We start from the raw sequence: 15,001 nt of genomic DNA, 5'->3' as shown, positions 1-15,001 counted from the left end.
TCTAGCGCCAAAATATTTTTTTTTTTAAACTTTATTTTTTAACTCTGAAAAAAGAACATATTATACACCGGTTGGTCCTTACAACTGGTGTAATATATACCAAATATTTACAAAAATACCATTGCGTTTTTATTTATATAATTTCTTGATACTCTAGTTTTGTTACATGATATTCTAATTTTGTTAGATGATATTATCATTAAATATAATGCATAATGAAAGCTATTCAAAATCAATATCAATTTATTCATGTTTATGAATACCTATAAATAGACCATCACACTCACTGAGTAATCTCAATTCATATATTTTTTTAAACTCTTAAGGACATAGTACACCAGTTGGATTAAACAACTAGTGTAACGTGTTTAGTGCCAAAATATTTTTTTTTAAAACTTTATTTTTTAACTCTGAAAATAACATATTACACCTGTTGATCCTTACAGCTGGTGTAATATATCTCAAATATTTACAAAAATGTCACCACATTTTTATTTACACTGGTTATCAATTAACCGACTTAATATGTCGTTGTGGTATAAGTTTTTTGCACTAGTGCAGGATTAAGGGACAACCATGTGATGGTTAACATGGTAAATTGACAAGGTAACTTTGTAATTCACACTCCATTTTTTTTTTGTTTTGATTTCATTTGAACTATAAAAATAATTTTTTTTGGTTTCCAAATTTATAAAAAGATAATCAATTTTTTTTTCTTGAATTGTTCATGACAATGAACAACACCAATCTCAATCCTAGAAGAGAAACTCTTTAAAAACAAACACTCAACAAGACCTTGTATATATTTTCTTTCTCTCATTTGTTTCTGTAGAAAGGGTTCACTATCTTTGTCTACTAGAATATACTTACCAATATCCACTATGTCATCATGGTACAATTCTAAGAAGAAAATCATTCTTTGTTTTCTTTAGTCAAATTTTTCTCCTTTGAAGAAGGGTGGTTTGTTGACTATTTGTCTTTTGTTTTTCATTAAAGTATTTTGAATATATTTCTTTTATTCTAAAAAAAACTAATCCCAAGAGGTTATCTTAAAAACCGTTTGAAATCAAAAGGTCAAATCTAGAAAGGAAGTTAAATAGAGCTAATAAAATTGCTTTGGAAAAATTTTTACATAACAAAGTTTATTAGATGTGGAAATCGGGCCATCTAATAGTTTAGAAGATGTTCACAAATGCTTTATAAGCTAGCCAAGAGCTTTATATGACTGCCATACAAAAAACTATGAACATTTTATTTTTATAATGGTTTACCCTAACCTAGACCACATTTAGTTCTCCTTCACAAGTATTTTCACTATCACTTATGACTGACAAGGGAGTACATAAGCCAGTCTTGGCTATCTTTTCACAAGATATAATAAGAGTACACTTGTAACTCTTAATCGAGTATACTATGTAACTTTTAATCGAGTACACGAGGTTACTTCTAGAAATACAACAAAAGTTGTTTGAAGATTATAAGAAAAGCTTTTAAACAGAGTATATATGAATTGAAAACTCCTTGCATTAAAGCTTAAATTCACAACTAAGGGAATTATAAATAAATACCTCATTCGAAAATTGCCTAACAAATGATCTTTTACAAAATCACTTAAAAGCTTAAAGAAATAGTGTTAGTGCTTTTCATAATATATTTGACTTTATGCTAGCAACTTTCATTGTTAAACTCAACATGATGACGAAAGACATCTTATTTTCGACAACTTCTTTTGAATTCTAAAAACACCAAAATAAACATACAAACTCTCAAGCTAATTGTGCTTGTGTCAGAATCACCAATGGGAAATGTGGGTCAACTTCCTTCAAAGGTAGATAGTTTTTCATTTTTCAAATGTGTTTTATGATATCCATGTTGTCGTTGTCTTCTAATTTGAAGTTGTGTATTATTTTCATTGCTTGTATCATATGCTTTCATTGGACTTGTGTCTAACTTCTTGTGCTTGTGTTTAATGCTTCATTAGATATGCATCTAATTATCTTACGTATGCTCTAGTGCTTCTTTGTAGAATTTGTTTGATTTTACATAATTGGGTTTATCTTCATTTACTTGCATTTAACGTTTACTTTAGATTTAATCTACTCCTTATGTGTTTGGAGTTTCTTTGTAAATTTTGTTTACTCTTTTTACACTTGTGTTCGACTTTTAGTTTTAAAGATTTGTGTAATTTGTTTCACACTAAGTAATTTTGTTAGACATACTAAAATAATATTATTAATTATCATCTAAACTATGAATGTCTTTGACAAAACTATTAGATTTAGACTTTCTTCTAATCATGTACTTTTCTGTTTATGCCTTAACAATGACTATTAAAAAAACACCCATTGTGTATGTTATCACCACTTTATTCTTTCATGTGTCCTTTCATTTATATTGTTTGCCTTTCATTTAAATTAGTGTTATCATCCCTTTAAAGTTGTTTACATTAATGTATAATTGGTATTTTTAATTCTAAGAGTTTTACTTTGGAATCAATCTATATATTTATTTTGTTAATCAATTGGTGTAGTATAATCTTAGAAAATTCTTATTGTAAATTTGTTATATACATTTGTGGTTATGCACAATATTGGAAATTAAAACAAAATCACTATATTACAAAACCTTTTAAACACAATTCAACAATGAAAATTTAAAATAATTTTGATACATAAGTCTTTAATTTCTTTTGACCATGGCATTAATTTAATGGTGGTTCAGAGTGGTTCAAAATATATTATAGAAAATGTAAAATTCACCATATCATTTATTAAAAGCATATAAATTATATTTTGAATCATGTAAAGTAATGAAACTGGTAAAAAATGCTTAAAAAATTTGTATTGGTTTAGTCCCTATAAAATATAAACATATTTATGTGTGTCGTCATTATTAACAATGCTAGATGGAAACAAATTAAAGACTTGAAGTGGAGCAAAAAGGATTCTTCAAGCTTAAGAAAACTCATTTCATTAGAGTTAGGTTTGGAGCATAGCCAAAAGGATTCTTCAAGCTTAAGAAAGTCATGATTTTACTAAGCTTGGAATAGGATCTGAGCCAAAAGGTTTCTTCAAGCTGAAGAAAACGAATTGACTTTACATTGAGCAAATTGCATATCTAACAAAACTCATCACTAAATTATATAAATAGGGAGATCTTAGTTCAGAATAAACTGGTTGGAACAAAGGTGTAATTTGGCAGAAGAGAAACAACCTTAGCTGGCACACAACATTCAAGGCTACAAGTCTTTTGTTGCTAGCTATTCATTTATGAATTTCTTTGTAAACATCAACATAAGTTTCTAAAGTTATTTTGTTGGGATTGGGGAACAATGTAACATCTATCAACTTTTATTATTTATGAATGATTGTTTTTTTTTTATAATTTTTTTATTTGATTGAATGCTTAATGCTTGATATGTGAGGAATCACCATTCATGCCTTTAAAACTTGAATGATGTTGGGAAACAAGATCATTTTCCGAACTCTTATTTCAAATGAAAACATTTAAAAACAAATACATGGAATCAAACTAATATGGATTGACAAAATTTATACACATCACTATCTTTGACCCACAACTATAACAGAGTTAGAAATTCAAACTAAAAATATATATTTTGATTTTATAAGGACTAAACTAATAGAAAATATTTTAGAAGGATGTTTTTAATACATATAATATAATGAGTGAATGATGAAGAAAAAAAAAATATGAACGCCCAAAAAGATCCCAAGAAGAATTACTAAATATATGACAAGAGAGAACATTCTTACTCACAAAAGTCATTCTTTATTTTCTTTCTTTACTAGTTCATGAACTCTTACATTTTACCTTATCTTTGAATTGACAATTTCATAATTTCTAAAAAATAGATTGAATTTTAATTGATCTCATTTGAAATTGTTTATTTTTTATATGTTTTGTTGGGATAATGCAATTTAAGTTTACTCAATTTGAATTTTATCATTTGGATAAAATATTCTAATTACCACAAAATGTAAAATAACAAAAGTTGTTAATAATTCAAAATTATAAATATTAATTATATTTTTATTCAATATTGATTGATGTTATATTTGACAAAAACAAATTTGAATTGACATCGATCGAGATTATTTTTAGTTGATATCAATCATAATTATTTAGGCTAAATTTGATTCGGATTATTTTTACAATGTAATTGGTTGGGTTTTTTTTTATCAACATTTTTATTAATGCCGACTAAAAAATTGTTCAATTGAGATTAGTAAAATCCTAGTTAGTGTTGACTAAAAGTTTTCTTAGCCAACATTAGAAAAAAAAAATCTTAACACACTATTAACAAATTATAACATCCATCTAGATAATTACGATAAACGTTAATTGATAAAATGTACTTGACATTGACAAAAAATAGTCTCCCCAGCCCACTTTTAACTGCAAAACCTGACTAATATTAAGTAAAAAATAACAATGGTTTAAAAAAATCTTAACAATTTGAATAAAAGAAATAACTCATCTTAACATCAATAAAAACCCTAATCAAGATTAAGTGAAAAATAATTATTTCAACCATATCTCGATCTTGATGAAGTGACGTATCTCAGTTAAAATTGAACATGTATTGAAGACTCAATTAAGTCCAACTAATGACTCAAAGGTTCCTCCAAGTGAAGAAAAAAGAGAGTTAAAGAGAGCATGAAAAACATGGTGATATAAGAAATATATAAATCATGCAACTAGAATAGGATTATTATAGATTTAGAATTTAAATGTTCTTCTTTAATTTCATTTTAATTTTTAGACACACATTTATTGATAGTAATTTTTTAATTTTGTAAATCACTTTAGAATTTTTAAAATTGAGTAAATTTTAAAGCATTCATCTAAGGAGAGAAGGGTTCTCTTTCTTATAAGTCTTATATTGAAATTTTATAATTTAAGTGAATGATGTGTTTTTCATCTCTAAGTCTCATTCATAAATTTCCTATTTCTTTTATTTCAATTGTTTAATTTACTTGTTCTTTTTTATTATTTGGACAGACAAATAATTCGTATTAAGTTATGTTACTTTTGATATTCATGTTTTATTTTTATTACATTTTTTATTTATACGTAATTTGAATCCATGAATCAAAGCTTATCAGTGAGATTGATGCTTTGATTATGATTTTGTTATGACGTTAAGCTTATGCTAAGCTTCCATTACTTCTATGTTTTTTTTGTCAAACATAGCACAACTTACAACAACCCAACCCATAATTTACCATAGAAGAAATCAATTTTAAATACTTCTAAATAAAATCTTAAGAACCTGGACTAGCAAAAATTGTCAATCTCTATCACTGCAACTGGTACAATATTTAAATATGAGAACCTTTAAAAAAGAAATATGCTTGCCATTTTTCTGCTTAATAAATGAAACTTGCATTTATCAATGTTAATTTATTTTTATAAAACTAATAAACATAATGAAGTCTATTACTATTTATTATTATAAATCAATGCGTGTTTGAAGTTTCGTTTCAGTACTTCAAACGTCCGTTATCTATTATTTTTTTTTTCTATTTGGATGTATTAGTAAATATGTAAAATAATTATTCAAACACTTTCAAATATATTATGTATTACATGTCTAAAAACTAATGTTTCTTCAGAAACTTATTAAATATTAATCATAATCCATACTAAGTATACTATATACTTTTAATGCTATGAAGTATTTAAAGTAAAAAATTAAATATTTTTTTGTATGTTTATTTAATGAACAACCCTCAAACCAACCTTCAGCAAGGTGTTATGTAATAAGTGATGACAGTTGCCGCCGTCACCAACAGTCTTTGAAACCGTTGACCAGCTCTCTTCATTTTTGTTTTTTCAGTTGCTATCGTTCAACTACTCTCTGTCTCTTTCCATTTTCTTTGGGTATTATTTATTCTATCTTATTATTATTAAGCTCGAACATTTCTCTTAAATGACGTGACGATGTTTGATCCTATCGGACACCGACATTCATATAATAGATGTAGAATACGTATCTGTAAAATATTCAATTAAAAAAATTTGTTAGATTTTTGACAATTTTAGTACAATTCTAACATAATTTAAAAAAATAATACATTATTTTTTTTAAAATTTAAAGTATAAATTGTTATTATGATTATAAAAATAAGAAGCCTTGTGAATCAGTCATTAAAAATTTTTTTCTGCTCAAAAAATAATTTAAAACATACTTGTGTACTTAAATCTTTATTGTCAATTTATATAATTCATAATTATAAAATATATAGATTTGTGTCCTCGTGTCTTATATTTTAGAGATTTTATATATCTTCGTGTCTGTGTTGTATCAGAATCCGTATCAGTATATATTTTCCAATTATTAAATGTTAAATGTGTAGAAAAAAAAACTAATTATTAAATTGCAAAAAGATTTTACATAAATCTTACATTTTATAGAGATTTTACACACATAGATTCTACCTTATTCATGAAAATATATTTTTTAATTATTAAATGTTAAATGAGTAACAAAAGAAACTAATTATTAAATTGCAAAAAAAAAAAAAATTAAATTATCTGCGTAATATAGAGAACTGTCTGAACAACTCCACGCGCTGACGTTTACCCTGGAAATGATGTTCAAAGTAGACAAGAGTTTGCAGTGAAATTTCCAACAGAAGCCAAAGTTTTCAAAGATCATCACATCAATTACCAAATACTTCTCCTTAGGAAGACTTCACCATGCATTCCTCAACACTTCTTATAATCCTTTCCACTTCTCAATTTTCAAAAGACAAAATTCTCTTCAATTTTCTTCCAAAGCAAACATGATCAAACCCCAACCTCACCAACTAATCATCCTTGCTTTCTTACTTTCCTTCTCTCACACAAACGTCGTCGTTTCAGCTCGACTTTTCCCCAACGTCTCCTCCTTCCTCCCCGCCCACGCCCCTCTCGGAGGCGCGTGGGATGCCTTTCGTAACCTCACCGGCTGCCATCGCGGCGAGAACTATGACGGCCTCGCCAACCTCAAATCCTACTTCGAACGCTTCGGCTACTTCCCTCACGCGCCGCCATCCAACTTCTCCGACGAGTTCGACGACGCGCTCGAATCCGCGATCAAAACTTACCAGAAGAACTTCAACCTCAACGTCACCGGCGTTCTCGACGATGCCACGCTTCAGCAGATCGTCCTGCCGCGGTGCGGCGTCGCCGACATAATCAACGGCACCACGACGATGAACGCCGGGAAGCAGAACGAAACGGCGTCGTTCAGCAAGCCGCGGTTCCACACGGTGGCGCACTTCGCTCTGTTCCCCGGCAATCCGCGGTGGCCGGAGGGGACGGAGGAGCTCACGTACGCGTTCAACCCCGGCAACGACCTTAGCAACACCGTGAAAGGCGTTTTCGCATCCGCCTTCGCTCGGTGGGCGGAGGTGACGTCGTTAACGTTCCGTGAGACGGCGTCGTACTTCAACGCCGACATCAGGATCGGTTTCTTCAGCGGTGACCACGGCGACGGGGAGCCGTTCGACGGCAGTTTGGGGACGCTGGCACACGCGTTCTCGCCGACGAATGGGAGGTTCCACTTGGATGCCGACGAGGACTGGGTGGTTTCCGGCGACGTGACGCAGTCGGCGCTGTCATCGGCAGTGGATTTGGAATCAGTGGCAGTGCACGAGATTGGGCACTTACTAGGGTTAGGTCACTCGTCTGTGGAAGAAGCAGTTATGTTTCCGACGATTTCGTCGCGGAGGAAGAAGGTGGTGCTAGCGCAAGATGATATTGAAGGGATTCAGTTTCTGTACGGTTCCAATCCCAATTTTAATGGTTCCACTGTTACATCCGCACCGGAGAGAGACACCAGCGACGGTGGCCGCTGCCTCACTTGTGTGGGCTCCTCCTGGAGCGTGTTCACTTTGTTGACTTTTTCAACTTTATATTTTACATTATTATAAGATTTATTTTCTATTATTTATTCCAGGGGTTTTGTGAGCCTTATTTGCCTCACTGCCACCCTCCATCTTCTTTCGCATGTCACATCAGATTCCCAACTTTGTATACACATTCATATACAATATAGAATTTCGAATTATTTTATCTATTGTGTCTCTTTTTAGAAGAGGTAGTACAAAAATAAAGAGAATAAAAATAATTTTATAGAATTAAATGAAAGAAATTAAAAAATATAAATAAATAAATATTTATTTATTTATTTATTGTTTCAATATTACTTTTAAATTATTTTAATAAGAAACATTAATATTTATTATATAATTAACTATATAAATAATATTAATAAAATAATAAATCCCTTTATGATTTGTTTTTGGTACGGAACTTGCCTCAGTAATCAAATGATTGCATTGAACTACACGCACTCTTTGCGTGGATACTTCTTTTATTATATAAAAACCTATCCCTGTTATTAATTTATCCTATAACAAATATTCATTTTTCTTTTTAATAAAATCATAATTTCTACTTGCATAAAACTAATCCAACTTTTACAAAAATAATATTAAATTTTATTCTATTTATATACCTATTAAATACTTTTTTTCTATCTCTTCCTCTTATAATGTCATATATCATATAAACTTATAATATTCTCCTTCTAAGTATATATCAAATCATATACTATATAAATATAATAGGTGTTGAGGAATATTTTAGATGTACATCAATCATTTGTTTCCCTGAGATAATACAGATTTATGCTTTGTTGTAGCTAGTACAGTCAATTAATAAGGTGAATAGGCACCCTCGTCTAAATTGTTTATTTTTGAATAATTTGAGAAAAAGAAACACCATACGTATAAGTTCGCCATTTAAACTATTATATATAAATTGCTTATTCTTAGAGGATTTAAATATTGAGTTTTTTTACCAATAATAAATTATAAGTAAATTTGTGAGTTTTTCTCATCTTAATTAAGTTAAATATTATTCAATTTTGTTTAAACTCTAACCAATTCATGACATTTCATTGTATATAATCATCATGACACTTAACTAGAAAATTTTATTTTGTTAGTAGAAAAGACAATCATAAGAAAACTTTTATTTATTATTTTTTTAAGTAGTTTGTCAATGTTTTTCGTTGATTTTTTTTTTGTCTTTTCGATTTATATGTAAAAATTTCCATTCTTAACATTGTCAAATATTGTAACTTTTATTGTATAATTAGTGTGACCATTGTTGTCTTATAAGTTGTATATATAATTGATAATCACAACTCTTTACAAACTCATGAAAATAAAAATAAAAGGAAGGTTGAAATAGACTTTTTATGAGAATATAAGATTATGTAGCATAAATAATCTAATAAACAAGAAGATACATGAGATTTTTTTAAATTAATCTTAAACACTCTTGATTAGGTTTTGTTTTCCTTTAAAAAAGCACTTAAAGAGTTTCATTAATGAAGAAACAAATTAGAATATGAGTACACGAATTATTTTTTGACTATGACAAGTACACAAGTACCTCTTGGTTATTTTATTTAATCTCTCACTGAAACTAAGAACTACAAATATTCTTAGCTTCCATTTTTGGCTACAAATAACGATGAATAAGATAAACTTAAGGAATAACTCTTGTTGGAAGGACATACAATGAAAACTTTTATACAATGGTGTAACTTCCTAGAGTGAAAGATATTACTAAATTTTTCTCCCCAACTATATAAGGACTGAAGACTTAGAATATAAGCTTGCATACTTTTTTCTTAATAAGATTATGGAACTGTGGATGTGAGTTAGGATGTGTTCTTTGCATTCATTTTCATCTTGTATTTATAGTTGTTAAGAATGGTAAAGAAATCCTTCATCTTAATATTGTTAAGTGTATTGTCGGTATTGAGAATCTTGAAGCAGTTAAGATCCATTCATAATGTGGCGCTTAAGAACCTGTAGTTACCGCGTATATCATTGATAATAGAAAATAACCATTTTAATATGCCCGTAAAGTTCAGTATTATCATTAACAATTAGAGCAGTTACTCATACACGTCATGAACCTGTGAACCCCTAAAAAATCTTGTGTATAAAATACCTCCTATTTATCTCGATTTAAAAACCTTTGGATCTCTCTATTTTGCTTTCAGCCTTGAAAATAATTGTACTAAACTTGAACCAGGGTCTAAAAAGTGTGTTTTTCTTGAATACAAATTAGGAATAAAAGGGTATGTTTTACTAGATACTAAAAATAGGAAAATTTGTATCAACCGAAATGTTATTTTTTTTATCAAAATATCTTCCCTTCTAAAAATTCTGATGATATTTCTAATAATAACCATAATTAATACTGAAAACAGTTCTAACTTTTTACTAGAATGTTTAAATAATGACAATATAAATTTTGATGACACTGATAAAAGATTATATAGTTCTAGAAATCACATTTTTTTTGTCAATGAGATCTTGATGAAGAAGTATATATATGATACCACATCTAGGGCTAATAACTGAAAGACAAAACCAAGTTTGTAAACTTACAAAGTCCCTATATGGTTTAAAACAAGTCAATAAACAGTGGTTTGCTAAGCTATCCTCTTTCCTTAATAATTTTGGTTTTTCTCAATCAAAGTCTAATTATTCTCTTTTTACTAGAAAAAGTGAAAATTCTCTCACTGCTTTACTTATTTATGTAGATGATATTATTTTTTTGCAGAAGATTCCTTACAAGGAATTGGGAGAATACAAAAATTCCTAAATGAATATTTTAAGATAAAAAAAATGTTGATGAACTAAAATACTTCTTGGGTCTTAGGATTGCAAAATCTAAAAAAGGAATTCATATATGTCAACGAAAATATGCCCTTGACATATTGGAAGAAACTAGAATGCTAGGAAGTAAACCTTGTTTTACTCCTCTTATGTCTAACACCAAGCTTATTTTTGAAACTAGAGATAAACTTCAAAATCTCAATCCCTATAGAAGACTCATTGGCAAACTCATATGCCTTACCAACTGATACAACACAACTCAAAAGGTAGATGACCAAGGATACAACAAACACTTCACAACTAGGTCAATCATCTCAATATACAAGAACAGACCCCACCAGGCCTAAAAAATGCCTAAGCAGAAGAAGAACCAAACATGGACCAGAATATAAGTTATTCTTCCTTCTAGTCTTTTCACAAGACAAGTTTATGTAAAATAAATTTGGCTCACTCTAGGGGTTCCAAATAGAATAACAAACTAGATTAGGGTGTACTTAGTATAATATTGGGTTTGTGCCAAAGTCACCAAAAAAATCCTAGCTTCTAGAAACCATTTCCGAAATCGTCCCTTAACCTAGTTTCTAGAAGGTGTAGACTAGCTTGGGAGACACTCTGATGAGCATATATTTATTCACACTCAATATCTTTCATCACAGATTATTGGACTATAATAATAAATAAATCCATTGCTTTAATTAGTATTCATATAATTGGGTTTATTTGGGCCTTAACTATTATTTTTGTTAATTTTGTGTTTTTAGAGTAAATGGGCCAAATATGGAAAATTTCAAGTTGCTTATTGAATAGAAACAAAAAACAAATTCTGAGGAGCAAAAAGAGGAAAGAAAAGCTACAATATCTCATAAACAAAATTGGAAGCAAATCTTCTGCAAAATACAAGAATTATGGAAAGTTGAAAATTGTTAACAAAATCTAAACTACAATATTTTCCCAAGATCATTGGAGCAGAAAAACCTATAAAAGGACACAAACATCAAGGAGAAAAAGGGAGCTTCATAGGGTTTTCTTAGTTTCTTTTCTTATTTGTAATTCTTTTGTTTATCCTCTGTATGGAAGACTAAACTTTTTTTGTTGTTTCCTTTGCAATTTCCCATGGAGTTATGAGGTTTTGGTCAATAGTTTTGATTTTTAATTCTCTATAGCAGTTGTTTTAATAGTCTAATCTCTTGGAAAACTGGATTTTGTGAGAGATTGTACTTGAACGCATGATTGAAAGTCTTGCTTATCTTAAACTTTGGTTTCTTAGTTAGTTCACATTGTTCTAATTAATTTTTTGGGCGCATGATTCAAGATAGAGGAGATAAGCATTCCCATGAGTATACGCATGGAACAAAGTGGGTACTGATTAAACCAGTAGACGCATGCTTTACTGGTGAGTTTCAGTTGAATTAGATTGGCGCATGTTCAATCTGATTTAGCTCTATTGGAGGATTGAGAAAGGAATAATCTTTAAAGAACCTATGAAGAATTCAATGGTGGAAAAAATTGGGGATCAACCGCTTTTTAGTTGCTATTTTAATCTCTTTTATATTTTCTGCACAACTATCTCAACCCCCTATTATCTTTATTGGTATTGCTAACTTTTCTTGCTTACAGATAGATTCTAAACACTGATTTACATGTTTCACTATTAGATTCGTTGGGAGACGACTTGAGGTTATTTGACCACTTCTATACTATTATCTCTCTAGCGTTAGACAAGTCTACGCTGGACTAATTTTAATTTGACAGCAAAACGAAAACTATCACACTCCACTTTGACCTACCTTCTAGAAGGTTTCTCACAATATCTTTCTATTCAAGACACTTTCTCCTATAAATAGAGTATCTTGTCTCATGTATTTGACACATTGAATTTTGAATAGAAAAATAACTCTATCAAAGTGTTTAGTGAGCCGAGTCTCTTAGAATTTGGGTCTTATCTTCAGTGCTCTACACTTTGATAAGTGCCTAATTTCAGTAATATTTCATATTAAAATATAGGCATTTATGAGGATTTATTGCTAATTTACATATAAAATAATTCTTAATTTATGAATTTATACATTTTGTATGATCTTTATTGAAATAAGAGGATTTCATTCCCAATTTTGGTGTCAATTGCAGGTTTCTAGGGAGGATTGAAGATTTGGAGTAAAGGGAAATGATTTGAGCTAAAAAGAGAAAGTTGGAAGGTATCAGAATGGAGAAAAGCGCCGAAAAAGCCAATTTTGCAACAGAAGTATCTCGCTTGAGTGAGAATGTCAAGGACTGTTTTCGAAAATCAACGCCTTTCTTGCTCAAGCGAGAATGCGTCAAACAGATTGTTTTTTTTAATCTTTTATCACTTAGCCCATCAGCGTGACGTAGGAAACGACCTAACCCTAGAAAATTAGGTTAAATAGGGGGCTAGAGGCTCAACCCTAGGTACCATACTGAAAGGAAAACACCATAGAGTGAATTGTAACCCAATTGGGAGAATGGAAGGTGCTAAAAGTATGCATGGTTAATTCTACCCTTTGAGATTGGGAGTAATCTGCTCTAACTTTTATGTATTGAAGTCATATTTAATATGATATAATATTATGTTCTTGATTGATTATTGGTATTGTTGTTTTATTTCTAAATTTCTGTGACAAATTGAGAATCTTAAATATGATTTGAAAGTATTTTTAGAGTTCTTATCTAAACAATAATACTTAACATATTTGAGTGTTAGAAATAGACTTGAAATGTTAATTGCCATTAACGTCTGAGCTTGATTCTAAGTTGTTCTTATAATTATGTGAGTGATCGATAATAAGGGAACATTCTTAAGGATTTTATATGCGAGGAATCGATATAAATGACTTTTATACGGGCATCAATTTTAATCAAAGAACTTAATATTAACATGTTAATCAAAATACATGAGAGTAAGAAAGATGAAACCTAATCCCTATTTTTCCAACTTGAAGCAACTAATTCTTTGTTTGTTTTCTTATTGATCATTACCAACACAATCACGTCAACACTCTTTCAGTTGTTTTGTTTTATATTTAGCGCTTATTGTACCCGATAATTCACTATTTCTTGTGGGATCGATATCCGTCCTTAGGGACAATTATTACTTTTGACAACGTGGTGTACTTGCCGTAAAAAGTCATCACACTTCAAGTGGCAGCTCTTCACCACTCATCTTGGAGTCTTCTCCTCCTCCAAGTGGTGTGACCACACCTTCATCATCCTAAGCTTTTCTTTCCTTTCATCTTTTATTTTTCCATTCCTTTATGTTCTTGTGTTCATTTTTCTATTCAGTTTCAACCTTCTTTCTTTCCTTTATATGCTCTTTAATTTTGCACCTATTCCTCATCAACACCATATAATTGTGTTTTCTTTTTGTCCTCTAGAAGTGAACCTTCACACTTACTTAACCACTTGGTTTAAGTTCGTGTCCAATGAGAATCTTCTTTGGGTTTCTCACCATATTATGCCTAAAACAAAAACTCATAAACAAAGTTCCATCGTAAAATGTGCAATCCTAAAATCAACTCACATCACCAACACTAAACCATACATAACCTTTGATGTTCAAATTCTCAGCCAATTTGTTTGAGAATCCACAACTCATCATCTACAAGTTGTGCAACATGTTGTACGTTACATCGAAGCCAATCCCACACATGGATTGTTTTTTAACAGTGAGTTTGAAGTGCACATTAAACCCTTCATTGACTCGGATTGGGCTTCTTGTCTTAACACAAGATGTTCTACCACTGGATATAGCCTTTTCCTAGGCTTCTATCTTATCTCTTGGAAAACAAAGAAACAAAACATTGTTTCTTGATCTTCCTCAAAACCATAATACAGAGCACTCGTGACTACTGTTTGTGAACTACAAAGGATTAAATATATTCTTCAAGATCTTTATGTACAACCTTCTGACCCTACTACTCTCTATTGTGATAATCAATTAGCTCACCATATCACTCAGAATCCTAGCTTCCATGAAAGAACGAAACATATTGACATAGACTGTTATGTGATTCCTGAGAAAATACAAATAAACTCCTACATCTACTGCCTATTTGATCACTTGACCAACTAACAAATATGTTTACAAAAACCCTACATCGGGTTACTTTTCAGAAATTGTGAGCAAGTTTGGTATGATGAATATACATCATCCAGCTTAAGGTGAGGATGTTGAGATACTAGTTATCACCAATATCTCACTTTTTCAGTAGTTAGTTTAATTTTTTTTCAAACCCTATATAAATGACTTTCATATTCGTCATAAGACTACT

The 15,001-nt window shown here is 30.3% G+C and overlaps 1 protein-coding gene across 1 annotated transcript; it reads left to right on the top strand.

Moving 5' to 3' along the window:
• Positions 1-6,472: 6,472 nt before the first annotated feature.
• On the top strand, positions 6,473-8,085 carry LOC137806504 (metalloendoproteinase 2-MMP). Its single transcript, XM_068606665.2, has one exon. The coding sequence runs from the start codon at positions 6,813-6,815 to the stop codon at positions 7,941-7,943; it is 1,131 nt and encodes a 376-aa protein (XP_068462766.1). The 5' UTR covers positions 6,473-6,812; the 3' UTR covers positions 7,944-8,085.
• Positions 8,086-15,001: the final 6,916 nt, after the last annotated feature.

This window comes from Phaseolus vulgaris, chromosome 3 (genome assembly GCF_051622355.1).
Source record: "Phaseolus vulgaris cultivar YP4 chromosome 3, ASM5162235v1, whole genome shotgun sequence".
NCBI classification, from domain to species: Eukaryota; Viridiplantae; Streptophyta; class Magnoliopsida; order Fabales; family Fabaceae; genus Phaseolus; species Phaseolus vulgaris.
This window is presented reverse-complemented; position numbering and strand designations above follow the sequence as displayed.

Coding starts and splice junctions, on each gene's coding strand:
- LOC137806504 (XM_068606665.2), top strand. CDS start 6,813: ATGATCAAACCCCAACCTCACCAACTAATCATCCTTGCTTTCTTACTT.